The sequence below is a fragment of the Bicyclus anynana genome, chromosome 1 (genome assembly GCF_947172395.1).
Source record: "Bicyclus anynana chromosome 1, ilBicAnyn1.1, whole genome shotgun sequence".
In the NCBI taxonomy this organism is placed as follows: Eukaryota; Metazoa; Arthropoda; class Insecta; order Lepidoptera; family Nymphalidae; genus Bicyclus; species Bicyclus anynana.
This window is the reverse complement of record NC_069083.1, coordinates 10792753-10809317: the sequence shown is the minus strand read 5'-3', so window position 1 is coordinate 10809317 and position 16565 is coordinate 10792753. Positions and strand designations below refer to the sequence as shown.

Here is a 16565-nt window from a genome sequence, read left to right as displayed (position 1 = left end):
AATGCCTCGTTGCCTGTATCTATTACAATATATGTCTACTAATAGCTATCTAGTAAGTAGTAAAATTGACTTTTATGGAGTGATAGGAACAGGTTTTTTAAATTTAAAGCCATATCTTGGTAAGTAAAGTTATCGTATAAAAAGTTTTGAACTAGGTAGACGCTATACATGCAAATATATAAATAGAAATACAAAAGCGAAAATTCCTTCTCCAGTATTGGTCTAAATAGTCAATTCGCGTTTCAAAAGTGCTTGTAAGTGTACTTGACACGAACGAATTTTGATTAGGTAGAGGAAAAATATCTAGGCTTAAAGTAGCTAGGAATACTTACCTGAAATGTGCATCATTTCAGGTAATTCAGACTTAAGTCCAAGTTATCAAACAACAAGCAACTTTTACCATGTAACCTAATACCTATTTAAGGCATCCATGTCGTTTTTATAAACTTAGTCTGATGTATGTGTATGAGAAAAGTTATAGCCTCGTAAACATGGATTGGATGTACTGATTATTCCAATGTAATAACAGAAGCAAAATGTCACTTTAGTAAAATTTGTCAGATTAAAATGTGAGAGAAAAATTACATCCATAATCCTATGATGACTATACAGAGTATTTTACACAAGGAGCTTAGATTTTACACGTCTAAATATGAGCTTCCGCTGTGTGTTGACTTCAGAGGTTGGGGCGGTGCCAAGCGCATGTCGTCTCTTCCCCTTAATGTTTAGCCTAAAGTTCAATGCCGATGTGAACGTGTTTTGCAAACTGTAAGTTTCTTTTCCTTATTTTTTTTTATAAAGAATATTTGCCATATTGTTTTAATATGACCAATCTTCCCATTCTCCTTCAACTAGTCGGAAAAGACTGTGTTAGGAGTGGGTACGTCAATACACACCAGCCAATTTAGTCAAAATTAGACAAGAACCGCGGAGTTTGAGACACCAAGCATATGTGTATAAGTAAACTTGTATTATTTAAGGCATTCAGTTGTCTTAAAATCTACAGGTAGGGTGTCCACGTCTAATAAAATTTGAGGACAAAGCTGAATTCCAAAGAAATTTGACTCATAATATATCGTATCTTGTGACTTTATCATCGACTGCTTGATTTTTCTCAAGTTAATTAATTTTGCGAAGACGACTGAGAACTTTTTTACAAACTTTATGAAACTGCCTTGAAGAGACGCCGACCCAGTTCGCTCTTTTAAAAACATTGTCAAGTTGTGGGTAGATAAAAGTCTCACCTCATTATAAATATCGATTTACTACAATTAAAGTCCGGCCCCTCAGAGATTGCGTTTCTAACATGTCGTGATCAATTGGGCGAACTGGCGGCAAAATTTTAAACAGCTTTTACCTTAATAACATTAAAAATTGAATAAAGGTGGATGACGATTAGGTATAAACCGGAAGCATAAATATAAAATTCTGGAAGTCAAACCAAGTAATTAAAGAAGTTGTTAATAACATACCAACGTAACAACGGGAAATAAAGCTATGTTGTTTTCTAGGACTATGTATAGAGCGTCGAATCGAACAAACGTCATTGGGAAGTGGAGCAACTTTTTTCTGTCCATTATCCGGTGTTGAATCAAGCGAAAGGTATCATCGTACGTCTTGTTTCCCGGTGAAATCGCGTGTTCACAGGCTGCAAACAAAAACTAGCGATACTCCGCTACAAGTTGCTAATTGTATTGAAATATGTGCGGTACAAGCTAGAAGGCGGTTTGAGCCGTGCAAACATCGCGCCTGTAAGTCCTGAGTCACGTTTGTCCGTGATTGGTGATGGCAAACGGCCAATGTTGCTAACGCTCGCATAAATGACTAACAGCTGGAAAGAATAATAAATAATGTACAATCAATTACAGGAAAATAAATCAGGTCAAAAAACTGTAACTGGTAACTGTTTGTTTGTGTGTCAAACATATCTATCAACATTTAGTAATAACTCTTTATTATATTAGAACGAGAACTTATTAGATTAGAGAGCTATTATAAGGGCATGATATGAGAAGGCATGTCCCTAGTCACTATTTACTTAGCTTCGCGGCAACCCTTCGAATAACCAATTTTAAAGGCCTCTAGCAAAAGGTTGCCATTAGCTAAGGGACTGACGATATTTGTCACCATGGAATACTTTGGAAAATTAAAAAAAACACGTTTATACTTGGACAATTGATAATCTGGACCCTTAATAATTAAATCATTAAGGCCTTTCTAGTAGAATATCCGAATTAGAAACGACCTTCACCCATCTATTTATTCAATGAAAAGTATTTTTTAAATTTAGTCCGTTAAAAATATATATTTTTCCATTAAAATTAAAAAATATATTGCGAGTGGGTTTGCTTAAAAACCTGGCGAAACTATTATCTACTAATTGATTAATTATTTGATTATTAACTATTTGAATTATTAACAACTCTCAACATATTAATTAACATCCTAATTTTGATATAAAATAGTTTTCATCTAATAAATGTATGGGTGAAGGTCGTTTCTAATGCGAATCCACCACTGTCCAATCCAATATTTGACAACCGTGGTACTTATTAGTAGGAGCATGGGCCGACAAACTTAAATCCATCATACATATAATGAGCTATATCAGGTTGCCACCGGCTCTCCTTCTATTACAAGAAAAGCCCTGCGATATCTCTGAGAAATGTATTTCAATCAAATACATTTCTATCTATGTCCAGACGAAATCCGAAAGTTACGAGTATTTATCTAAAAAGGATTTTTCAATCCGGACCCATTATTAAGATTAACATGTAAAAACTCTGAAAAGTATGAATAGTATATATGTTGAGTAAAATATTCCTTAGCCGATATATACGCTATTGAACCTGGTTAATTCAGACTCTTCAATCTGAGAATAGCCTTGTCGGCATTGCCCGGTGTTTACGTCATGCGTCAAATGTTAGCAGTTTATCCTACAATATTATAAACGCGAAAGTTTGTATGGATGTTTGTTACTCTTTAAAGTTACGATTATTAAACCGATAGATGAACCGATGGAATGGAGATAGATTATGTCCAGGAATAACACAAGGCTTACTTTTTGATTCGAAAAAAATCATAGTTCCCGCGAGATTTTCGAAAAGCTGATAGTTTTCTATTTCCTACTAATATTTTTCAACGCGACAGTTTGTATGGGTGTTTGTTACTCTTTAAAGTCGCGACTATTGACTTGGCTAAAATTTTGAATGGAGATAAATTATGTCCTGGATTATAATATAGGTTGTCCCGAAGAACACCATGATTCCTGCGACATTAGCAAAAAACTGATTGTAATGATGCTATGAACTCTTTCTAGCTATATTAAAAAGTAAATTATTAAAAGTGTGTTGGGTATATTTTTTGAGTTGTATAATCGGAGCCTGGTGACAGAAGGGCTGGCTCATTTTCTGCAGAGAATAATCAGCCTGCCGTTCCATGTGGGCATGATTTTTATAGTTATTAGGCTAAGTTAGCTTAAGTTTATTATTGTATTCTTTCTGAATCAAATATTAGACTGATTACAGTTTACGTGCTCGGAGATCGCCCATAGAAAGTGAACGTGGGGATCTTGTATAAAGCTGCTGGCGCCGTGAGTCGTGACGTCACTAAACTGGCCACCTCATTTTGCTGAGCGAGAACTTTTCTGAAATCAACATAACAAAGTATTAATTGTTTTATTCTATGATAGTAGTTTTTAACCGCCTACAAAACGGGAGGTTCTTTATTAGTTAGATTTTCGTTTTTTTCAAAAACCAATAATTTTAGTTTATTTAAATGGGATTTTCATTATTGAAATGCATATTTTAGTAATTAAATTTTAATAAAAAAATACAACCGACTTCCAAACCTAATAAAAAAATAGAACTTAATAGACTTCAAATTCACAAAAATGTTTCTACAAAACTAAAAAGCGAAAAAGAACATCCTATGTGCTACCTCGTACCTTCTGAACAGTTTAAAGGCGGTACCAAGTTATTGTATTAATTCAAGTCGTTTAAATCATGAATATTTAAAATTTCGAGACAATTCTTTCAGGAACGGCGTTAATTTACACAGCACTAACTTGGTACCGCCTTCAAACTGATCAGAAGGTACGAGTAGCACATACAATGTCATTCAATTCTATTTTTTTTATTTATTCAATCTTCCATCATCAGATGATGAATGTAAGACTACATGGGAAGTATACCTTTTAAAACCAAAAAAATATTTTTCAAATCAGTTCAGAAGTCTTATCTAATAATCGATGTACATGCATAAAAAAAACATACCGATCAAATTGAGAACCTCCTCCTTTTTGAAGTCGGTTAAAAAATAGACAGTGATTTTCATGTAAAACACAAGCAATAGTTCACAACTTTTGTTGTTGTTTTTAATTTTACTTTAGTTCATCATCAGACCTTATAGGGAGTTGACTTGAGTTTATCTGTATTTATTTAGAAGCATTGTTTATAAATTGAGTGCTAATGTTGTGTATATACTTAATATTGCTTGCAGTAATCTTATCGGCAGTTTACTTAAAGCGTTCATATGCAATTTGTCGATCAAAACGAAGACTCGATGGAAGGACTGCTCTGATAACTGGAGGAACCACAGGTATGGGATTACAAATCGCTAAAGATTTCGCAGAACGTGGCGCGCGAGTTATAATTGCTTGTCCATTCGAACAAGAGGGTGTCAACGCTCGAGAATATATTATCAGAAAGACAAGAAATAAAGAAATTGTATTCAAACTCTTAGATCTATCATCTTTGGCATCGGTCAGAAAGTTTGCAAATGAAATAACTAATGTAGAAGAAAGATTGGATATGCTGGTCAATAACGCAGGAGTTTTTTTTCATAAAGAATACATTACCAACGATGAGTTAAGTTCCACAATGCAGATCAATTATTTCGGGCACTTTTTACTAACATTATTACTTCTACCTGTTCTAAAGAAAACAGGTCAAGCATCTATAAAATCTCGGATAGTTAACGTGACGTCCCAAGCACACTTTATCGGTAAGATTGATCTTGAAAAGATAAATGATATAAAACATTGGACATCATTCCAAATATACGCGAATAGTAAACTATGTATGGCAATTTTCACTCGAGAACTGGCAAGAAGATTGACAGAATCATATGTAGTAGTCAACAACGCTGATCCAGGAATAGTAGCAACGTATATACTTAAACCAAGTAATGTAATTTTTAAAGCGACGACATATACATCCTCAGCAGCAGCGCGTGTATTTTTAAAGACTCCTTGGCAAGGGGCACAAACTACTATTTACGCGGCCTTGGATTTGAATGCTGAAACTGTAAATGGTGAGATGTTTTACAATTGTAAGCTTTATGAGGCCTCTTCAGAAGTTTATAATGAAGATTTGGCGAAGATAGTGTGGGACGAATCTGTGAAACTAGTTAAACTAAACCCGAGAGAGATTACTGTATGAAATGAAAAAATCTGAGTGCGGAAACTGTAGTGAAGCGACGTCAGTAAGATCTCTACACTCTCTCTCACACGTGTAAATATTACAATTATATTTACATGTGTGAGACCGGACATAATTGTCTATAAAAAGATGCAAGAAGTTTATAAGACCAATTACAATTCTTGTCAATAAACTTTGTTATTCCCATGAAATTGCATTCTTTAGTTGAATGTCAAGGTAATTCAATAATTTGAAGATCAAAACCTGTACAATACTGTAAAACCTAATAAATAAATAGTGATTTGGTTTGATTTGATTTGAAAATAAACCGAGTGAATTGAAAGCACGGAATCACGAAAAAGTGTAGATTTTAATTAGGTCTTTTTCCCGTGGCTATTATAATGCTGCCGAATTAAAAAAATATATAAAAAAATATCAACCTACTTCAAAAACATAAAACGTACCAACTAAACTAAAAAGCGAAAAATAACATTACGGTCTACCTGCTGATCACTTTGAGGGCGATGCTAACCCGGTGATGTTATAATTCAAGCCATGTAAGAATATCAAAAAGATTAAGGTTTTTCAGTCAGTTATTTCATGTTGTTCAGAAACGACTTTGTAGAGCGTCCCGTTTTTACCTGACTGCAAGAAGGGTTATGTTTTTCGCGCGTATCTTGTATGTATGTTTGTATGTATGTATGTATGTATGTAATATTCTTTATTACCTCATATCTTCTAAACCACTGAACGGATTTACGTAATTAGGATATCGTTAGATTTGTCTCGATAACCCAAGTATTCTTAGATAGGTGAAACTAAAAAAAATAACAAGACTACTGTGAGACGCTATAGACTCGAGGTGAAAATTTTTTTTTGTCTAATTTAATAAAAAGTTTTCTTTTATTGTAGTAGGGACAACAGACATCACTTACTTGTCGTAGAAGAAGAGATATATTTACAATCAATCATATAATATAATAAGCGTAGTTTTCAAACAAATAAAAAATATCTTCTTAATTATGAATCATTTCGTTTTTGTTCCGTGACGCGTAGCTAATGAGGTTCAGGGTTCTAGGTCAAGTCACGAATTCGTATTATTCAATAAGAATACTCGATAATGTATGTGGAACAATGTAACGGTATGGAAGGTCAACATAAATAGCTGAATACGAGTAAGGCCAATTTACGCATACTTTTAATTTAATAATATGGTAATTTCGATTATGTAAAAAGAAAAGGAATCAGTGACTCTATAGAAATTATATATTTTCTAGATACTAGCTGTGCCCTGCGGTTTCATTTACCTAAATCAAGTATACATGTAGGAAAATCGGATTAAAAGGTGTTCATTGTCCTATACTGAATTTAAGTTAGATAAGTTAAGCCGCTTTAGATTTTGTTTGTGTTAGTTACCATTTTTAACCCATGTTTCTTTAAAAAATAATTTAAAATTTCACGGTGAGATGTATCATTATTTTACTTTTCAATTGCATTTTGTAAGCTTCCATTACATTACAAAAATAAGCTGGGTCAAAAGCTCGCAGTAAGTAGGTTCAATGAGGAGTTTACGTAAGTTCATCAGCTTATCATTACATTAACCAAATGCAATTTTTAATCAGGACGCGATGGCTCTTTATAAAGTATCGTACATAATATGACATTATGTGCTAAAAGGGAAATGTAATCTATAGGTACTTCTATAATTATTTACTAATATTTTAAAGAGGTTGTAGAGAGTAATTTTTAGATCTACTGAAATTTTGAATTTTGAAAATTCTTTTCCCGATAGAAAGGTGCGTTATTTGTGAGTGACCCGTTCCGTGGGAATACAGGGATAAAACATAGCCTATGTATGTTTTATCCCTGTATTCCCACGGAACGGGTACTACGCGTATAAAACCACGGGGCGTCTGCTAATGTTTGAATATAAGTATAGCAAGTGCAACTGTATTTACTCTATACAATACATTACCGACTAGTTAGCGACCAACATTGGTCGCTAACTATGGGCCTCATAAGAAGGCTCAGAGTCACACAGCGGGCGATGGAACGAGCTATGTTAGGAGTATCTCTGCGTGATCGAATCAGAAATGAGGAGATCCGCAGAAGAACCAAAGTCACCGACATAGCTCAACGAGTTGCAAAGCTGAAGTGGCAATGGGCGGGGCACATAGTGCGAAGAGCCGATGGACGTTGGGGTCCCAAAGTGCTGGAATGGCGACCCCGCACTAGTAAGCGCAGTGTTGGCCGACCCCCCACCAGGTGGACTGACGACATCAAGCGAGTCGCAGGGATTCGCTGGATGCAGGTGGCTCAGTATCGTGATGTTTGGAAGTCCCTACAAAAGGCCTATGTCCTGCAGTGGACGTCCATCGGCTGATATGATGATGATGATGAATACATTACTAGAATAAGGACATGTCCAGGGAACACAGGATGTTTGGCAACTGTAGCTTATCAAGGGACGTGACGCCAACGTAGAAAGCGATTCAAAGAACGTTTTGCGCAATATCACTTCGAGGAGGCAGTTGCATTGCATATGATTAACAAAATTTAACACACGTTCGATTATTGCAATTCTTTAATACAAAATAATATCGTAAATTTGTGTATTGCGATAACATTAAAAAAACTAAAAACAATAAAAATTACGCAACGAAACAGATTGCCAAATCATTAGTATTTTATTTATCTTATTAACGTGAATTTTCGCACGCGTTGCAATTAATTTATTCAAAATGAATACGTCGAATGAAAATTGAAGCAAACGAGACACCGAGTGCACTTGATCGTTTAATTTAATTACATGCCCACCTAGTAATTTAAATGTAAGATTTCGTCGTATTTCAGGTTCATATGTTTATAACAATTATGACTAAGCGTAATGCGTCGCCATTTTCACAGATATGAAGTAGTTTGTGTGTGATTTTTTTTACAGTGGGTCATTCGTGAGTCAGACGGTCCAGTCACACGAATACAATTAAATATGTGTATTGACGCCTACGTAAATTGATAAGACAACGTTATTACGTAAATACTTGCGCGGTCAGTTGATAGGTTCGTATACTTACTTGCGTTTCAGATTAAGAGGACATCTTCGAAAGTTTAAATGGAACAGTTTTGAGGTTACCGGCAAAGACGTACCGCCAAGCGATTTAGCGTTCCGATACGATGTCGTGTAAAAACCGAAAGGTGTGTGGATTTTCATCCTCCTCCTAACAAGTTAGCCCGTTAGATCACAATTAGTACCTATTTTTATAATAATAAGTACCTACTTTTATAAGTATCTATATATATCTATATATAATGTATACATATTTATCTCGTTTATATAGTAGGTGTGAGCATTCAGTTTCTAATCAACCTCCCAAAGGTGGTACATACGCTTCCAATAATTGACGATTTACTTAGATATTATGTAAATAGAGAATTTACAATAATATTGACAAGATGAACATGACAGTTCCTTGAAAAACAATCTTATCTGCACCGACCCGTGGCCAAGGTTTATACGCCAAAGAAGTCTCCAAGTTTTTATATTTCCGCTGTTTAATTTTTGATATTCTGATATTTTCTAGAGCCGTCATAGCCCAGTGGATTTGAACTCTGCCTCCGATTCCGGAGGGTCGAGTCCGGGGCATGCACCTCTAACTTTTAAGTTGTGTGCATTTTAGGAATATTACGGGTCTCAATCGGTGAAGGAAAAACATCGTGAGGAAACCTGCATACCAGAGAATTTTCTTAATTCTCTGAGTTTGTGAAGTCTACCAATCCACATTGGGCCAGCGTGGTGAACTATTGGCCTAACCCCACTCATTCTGAGAGGAGACCCCAGCTCAGCAGTGAGCTGATATGATGATGACGCCTCAAACTTTTGATCCGCTCTGAACACAAGGCGTATGCGCAGTGTACAAAAAGTCAAAAACTTCTCAGCGGCGCTATGATATTATCTGCGCAGCGTGTTGCAACTTCAACGCGGACTAGGTATAGCGCATATTACTCTTAGTTTAGTTTATAAATCTAGTTTTTAGAACTCATCTCGGCTCACGCATGTGCAACAAGATGATAGATCACTAGTGACTGTTACCGGTGCAAGTGGCAATTCAATTCATACAATATTCACCACATCTAACGATACGAGATACCGATGACGTCACTTGTATTCCTTATAACGTTGATCTCAGTCTGTCGCCACTTTGTGTGCATCCATTCTCAAGTGCGAATGAGAGATCGGAACGTCCATTATGGATAAACATCCACATTCAAGAATAGGGGCTCAATTATAGGACGACGCGCGTGCGTGGTCCTGCGAGTGACTCACTCTGTGCTGATTGGATCATCCGGCTTTCTTGTGGACATTTCAACTAGCTTTAGTTTACTCTATTGAAATCACAGTTAGATAATTATGCATTAGAATTGAATAATAAATCAATAACGCCTGTAATAGGAGATCAGTTCAATTATTTAGGAATTTATTTAGAAGTAGATACATATTGGTTCATCAACAATTTTCTATTTGTCCTCTTACTTCTTTTGTTGTGATTGGGTTCGGATCCTTCTTTACTATCAATGTTAATGTATTTTGACTTATGATATGAATTTCCAACTGACTTCAAAAAAAGAAGGTTCCCAATTCGACGCGTATGGTTTTTTTTTAAATGTTTGTTATCTCATAACTTCGTCATTTATTAACTAATTTTGAAAATTGTTTTGTGTTTGAAAAAAATAAGAAACCGATTTTTAAGAAATAAAAAGGGCATTTCATAAAATCGATTTCGTATTTTTTTGTTAAAATCACAATAACTGAAATATGTCTTTCAAGTCATTTCCATTTTTATGTTAAAAAGATTATCTTTGTTTCTCTTTTTAATATTTAAGTTTTCCGCTTCACATGATTGCATCTCTGATATACCTAATTTGTATTAAATTATATTTCTTCAGTAAAATAAGGACTCCTATGAGAAGAAACTTTTGTTTTATTATTATTTTAGCTGAATGTGATAAATTATTTTTTGCATTCATCAACCCATTCCCATATAAGGTTCGCAATAATGACTTATTGCAAAACTTAGACAATCTATTCTCTTCGTAACATTTTTTTACTTATTCGTATTATTAAAACGTAGTTAAGAGCATGCGCCGGCCGTCGGCATATCTCGTATTCTCGGGTTACGTTCAGACTAACTTTGTTTTTTATTTATTTTTACGTTTTATGCCTTTCGCATCTCCGCTAAGTGCAAATGCAAATGTGTTTAGTCTCGTTTACAAAGATGCTTTTATACACTCAACTGTTTATTGAGGTATTTGCCATTGATATCCATGCACGGAATTAAGACAAATATCGAACATGATATAGCGCCGGCTATGTTGAGTCATTAAGTTTTATGTTTTAGATACAATGTAAGCAAATTCATTTTGCATATAAGGGCCTGTAAAATTAGATGAGCAAATTGAAATTATAAACTGGCACAGTTAATACTTTCGACTATAAATATGATTCTTAATATATAGTTTTAGTTTTATATCTAAGTTAAGTTCCTAAAGAATTGGACTATAATAGTTATGTATCTATTGAAGTTGTTCAAGTAAAGATAAAAGAAAATAATATACCTAACGTTTGTAACTGTTACCTAGATTAAACCTATTCTGAGTCTTGAATCAATTTAATTTCTACTAATTTTTTTTTAAATACTTTAACGTGATTGTTATTTACTGGGAAGAGAGAAAACTCGATTCATAACACTTATACTCGTATCTACATCATAGGCACAGAATACATATTTAATACATGAGACATACTTAACATTAGGTGAGACTGCAGTCTTATGTAGGTAAACAAAAAACAATAAGTAGTAGGTAGTGTTGCAAGCAAAAGTTATTATATTAAAAACAACAGATGTTCGTGAGAGTAGGCAGGCATAATACATACACTGTGGGCAGTGTGCATTATAACTGACATGCGAACAGCGAGGCATAATCATAACTTCAGGTAGCGAGCGTGCTGCAGATAAAAATCAAAGAGTTATGCGAGTAGGCGGTGGATTTTCACGGATCAGCGGCCGTTGTTGGGCCAGCCTTGCGAGGTGAGTTGATGACCTGTTATTGCTAACTGGAACTTGTTCTAGCCGGGGCGAAAGGGCCTGTCGTCCTAATAACAGAATACTAAATGCAATATCTTACTCGTAGTGCAAATGCATTCCGCTATACGTTTATCGCCGCTAATGCAGATGAAATGAAAATTTCGTATTGTTTACGAACATTTTTCAGGTCCAAAATTATCAACAATAAATAATTTAAATGATTATTTTATTAAAGGTATGTATATTTAAGAAGAACATGAATCATGTTTTATAAAAAGACGTTCTTTCGTCTCCAAACTAACAGAAAAAATAAGATGAACAATGTAGCCGTTAGGGATGGATGGATAATGGATGAATAGAGTCTAGGATCTTGGTTTCGTAACTAGGCTTTGGTGCAGGTAGTGCAATGCTACTATGGTTTTATTTTAGGGTCTATAGGTATACTTTTCTGAGCAATCGAACTAAAATTCTTGTCATCGATAAATTTAACCAAATATTTCAAATGACTAGAATATACACACGTAGACGATATGCCCAGAATATATATCTATGTACGCGTAACTGTTTGGTTTAATATTCGTGGGCACTGCAGAGATGGAGTATCCTTTCAGCTTCCTTTTTCCTTACAACGTTTGGTCAACAGTGAATAGGCACTTTTTAGACAAGCGCGCTCCACCACACGCTTCATCGGGGTTCACCATCAGGCTTGATTGTTTCTTTGATTGATAAGCTTAGACCTAGTACATATTGCTTATCAGTTAACTACTAACAAACGAAGGTGTAGTATAAGAATCTAAGTGTCGATTTGCAGTATAAAATTAAATAATAAAAAATCATCTTCTATTATTGCAAAGGTCAAATTAAGTTAATAACGGCCATGACATCATTGTGCAGTAGACCAATAGCAAATAGTACCCAAATATATCCTCTTGTGTGTTATTTCGGTTTTTCTGATTGTCTGATATTTTCCGCACAGTATTGGCGTCACCGGGGGTTTCAGAGAGCGCGGAAACTGCCACAGGATCTTGGAGTACCTCCTATTCGAAAATATATTTGGAGACCACAGAATATAAAATATATGTATATATGTAAACAGAAAAAAAATGTATTCTATACATATATATTATATGTATAGAATACATATATGTATAGAATATATAATATACAAGTAACGGGACCTAGGAACTGATATATTAGACCTATCTATAATACACATTTTTGCAAATATTGTCTATAAATATTGGTTGAACTACTCGTAAATATTTTACTACTAGCGAACGCCCGCGATTTCATCCGCGTGAAATTTAGTTTTTCACAAATCCCTCGGGAAACATGGATTTTTCCGGGATGAAAAGTGTGTTTAAACTTAATTCCAGTCCAAATTTCAGCTAAATCGGTTTAGTAGTTGCAGAAACATCCAAACAAACATCCATACAAACTTTCGCGGTTATAGTATTAGTAGGATAGGATAGGATAAAACATAATATTAAATAAATAATTAGTTAATTAAGGGCTCCAATTAGGAAAACATGTCGTTAGGATAACAAACACAATAACCTTCGACTTTTCAAAATAAAAACATATTGTTTGATTATACCTACCGCTACTAACGAAGCAGCTGTTCATAATAATGCAATTAGTGGGCACTAAAAAACGTCTTGCTAGTTAGGAATTATAATAGAATGCGGTATTGCGTTATTATTTCAAACGAAAGCATACACCGTTATACAACAGCAGCTATTAATGCGTTTTTAACATAATAGGTACCTGAGTTACTTCAAAGAGTTAAACGATTAGCCATCGCGGCTCATTAAAGAGTGCCTTGGCAATTAATATGAGGAGGTTAGGTTAGATTCGTTATGTAAAGGTGTCCTGGTGTTAATTAGAGATAATGTCTGTGTGCCGTTAGTGTCATATCTGGGCAACGCGGCGTGCAGAATGCTCCTGTAGCTTGCCCCTGTAGCCAAGTGGCACATCGATTATCACGTAGATTCTCTTTCTACAATCGCAAACGCTTCGAGAACTAGTAAAATGTATGGGAATGACATTTGCTATCGATAGATCACGTGATCAAGATCTGTCATTCTCATACATTTTTCTAGTTTTCGAAGCGTTTGCGATCATAGAAAGAGAATCTACGTGCCACTTGGCTACAGGGGCTGGGCAGAGCGCGTAGAATGCTCCTGTAGCCTGTACTCTGTAGCCTGGTCGCCTGTCGCCTGCGCCCGCGCACGCAGCCGTATGATGCACGACACGAATAATAAACCAAGCCACTTCCTGCCGAGCGATAAGCGCTTCACACAGCGTACATCACAACACAAATTATGTATTACACAACCACACATACACAAGCTCTGCTTGACAAAAATATGTAATATATCACAGCGAATAGGGTCTGCTTTTCCAAGCGATTCGCACGCGATGGAAACATACATATTTATTGATTCTGCTGAGCCCATCTCTATTTAAATATCAACCGTTGTCAAGGTTTAAAAATACTATAGGCGCAGTTAGTTGGCCATAAAGATTACTTTAAAAAACACGTCGTTGTGTTTGTTCATTTTGAAATACGTAGCGGTAGGAAAGGAATTTGAGAAAGAAAAATAAAAGGAATGTAAAATACGTCGACCGATTCAGAGCGGAAATGCAGCCAGAATTCTTGATTGCATTCCACGCGGATATGATTTATGTAATAATTTGCATAAGACAGCATATGGGTATGTACCTACTCGTAGTATTAATTAAATCCAATTAAAAATGCAATGGTTTTCTTTAAATCAAATCCTAAAGAAAAGATAACCCAGATGGTCTCTTTATCTATCCAGATTCCAGATAAAGTGATCATAATGAATTTAATTGCGGCATGTAATCTTATCCTAGTATTCATTTAATGTGTGTTGATTCTTCAAATGGTAAGTCTAGTGATGACTGTCTATTGCCACCTTGAAAGTACATTAGCTATAACGTCATTCACGTTGAATCATCGACTGGTTAGAACGTCAGTTACTTATGAACTGCATTCTTAAGGTAACAGACATATTTCTAAGAACTGTTAGATGCCTACTGGGTAAAATATTTGGAATTTTCACTGCAGTTATGACGGAACTTGTGGGTTTAGCGACTTGGAGTGACCTCATTTGTTAAATTAGTTCCTCATATAATGCTCTATGGTAATTGAGTGTTGTATGGTGGTAAAAACTTTGGGTTTTTTTCTCCTTGATTTGCTGCTAGGAATCGTAGGTATATTTGTTTTATTTGTGGCAGTCAGCTATTCAAGTTTTTTTTTGTTTCGGTTTGCGCACAGACGATCGATATAAAGTTATCGAATTGATTGCGAAATATTAATCAATTTATTGAATTGGCTATTTTTTCAAGCGATAAATTGTGTCGACCAAAGATGGCAATTGTTTTTTTTTATAAAACAATTGCTGTAGAAATTGCTAATGAAATGCTAAGTGAATCTGGGGCTCGGTCCCGATCAGAACAGAACTGTTCGGATAATCGAGTGTTAAACTTAATTGATAAATTAAAGAAAAAAAAAATATAAAGAAAAAAATATCAATTTTAAAATAATAGTCATAAAGATTTTATAGTTCTTTGTTTACTATTTCTTAATGTGCAAAGATTACAAATAGTTGTATAGGTATAAACGTCGAATATGAGGCTACCTAGATATGCAAATAACAACTTATCGTCCTACGACTAATAGCTGATAACGAAGTGATAGGAAAGACATAAATTATATCAAAATAAACTACGTTTTGAGATTAACGTCCAAGAAAGCAACACAAAAACAAACAAAGACAAAAACTATGAGTTGGGTAAAAATATTATGATTTTATTACAGTCCGTAGTTAAATGTCTGCACATACAAAATGTGGAGATTTGACGGAGACATCTGCTAATATGCAATGGTATGTATAAACAGTTGGCTCTAGTTATGGAGTAACAAGTAACAACAAACTAATTCACACGCCCGAGTTTTGTGATAATAAATAGCCTCATGGTTTCCAATTTAGTTGGCACTGACTAGTTACATCTGCTTTCTATCCCACTATTCTTCACTAAGGCATATGTTAAATATGTCTATCGCGAAACAGTATTCTGAATTTGCTGTTGACAAATAAACTAGACGTGATAGCCCAGTGGATATGTCCTCTTGACTTCGATTCGGAGGGCGTAGGTCCGAATCCGTTCAGGGCCATACACCTCCAACTGTTCTTTTTTGTGCATTTTAAGAAATTAAATATCACTTATCTCAAACGGTGAAGGAAAAACATCATGAGGAAACCTGTATACCTGTGAATTTACTTAATTCTCTTCGTGTGTGAAGTCTGCTAATCCGCATTGGGCCGGCGTGGTGGACTATTGGCCTAACTCTTCACACTGAGAGGAGACATGTGCGGCTCAACAGTGAGCCGAATATGGGTTGTTAATGATGAAATACGATTTGCAATGTTTGTCTGTTGATCAAAAAGTTAAAATTTACAATCATACGATTGAGCCTGAATAAGTTTATTGACCATGCAATTCCCCATAGAACTCGTCAGACATCGACCGTAGGTACTTCTGTGAGGTACACAGTACACTTGATTAATATACCGAGTTTGAGCTCAAAGGCAGATACTTCAGAAGATCTTGGTACCTTGGTATTCTAATAGGTATAGATAGTTTTCAGGGTCTAAAAACGGAGCGGATACTTCTCAATGAAACAAGATAGTCTGATCGAGTTTGTGCTTGTCGTACTTTGAACCAACACTTACAGCTCGTTTCAAAAACTTAAAAAAAAATAGTAGACTATAAAACTATCAACATATGTATAAAAAAAGTGTGTTTCAGCTCCGACGCACGAATGGAGTTTACTCTTTCAGATCGACTGTTAACCCGCTGCATACACTATGTACGCTGCGTGCACATGCTGTTGGCGGCAGCGCACGGTGAAAGGTGCGCAGAATAGGTTATGAACAAAAACGTAACGCTGTCATTCGTTCATCGAATTTTATTGCCCATATTTTTTCATACCGGGGGCTATATAAGAAAATACGATAGAAAAGATATTCTG

General features: G+C 35.2%; 1 protein-coding gene across 1 annotated transcript; it reads left to right on the top strand.

The window, feature by feature from the left end:
• Window positions 1-4187: 4187 nt before the first annotated feature.
• Window positions 4188-6710, top strand: LOC112046064 (retinol dehydrogenase 11-like). The gene has a single exon (XM_024082532.2). It carries the CDS (start codon window positions 4470-4472, stop codon window positions 5439-5441), a length of 972 nt encoding a protein of 323 aa, XP_023938300.2. The 5' UTR covers window positions 4188-4469; the 3' UTR covers window positions 5442-6710.
• Window positions 6711-16565: the final 9855 nt, after the last annotated feature.

What these genes read in the sequence shown, in the direction of transcription:
- LOC112046064 (XM_024082532.2), top strand. Translation starts at nt 4,470, where the DNA reads ATGTTGTGTATATACTTAATATTGCTTGCAGTAATCTTATCGGCAGTT.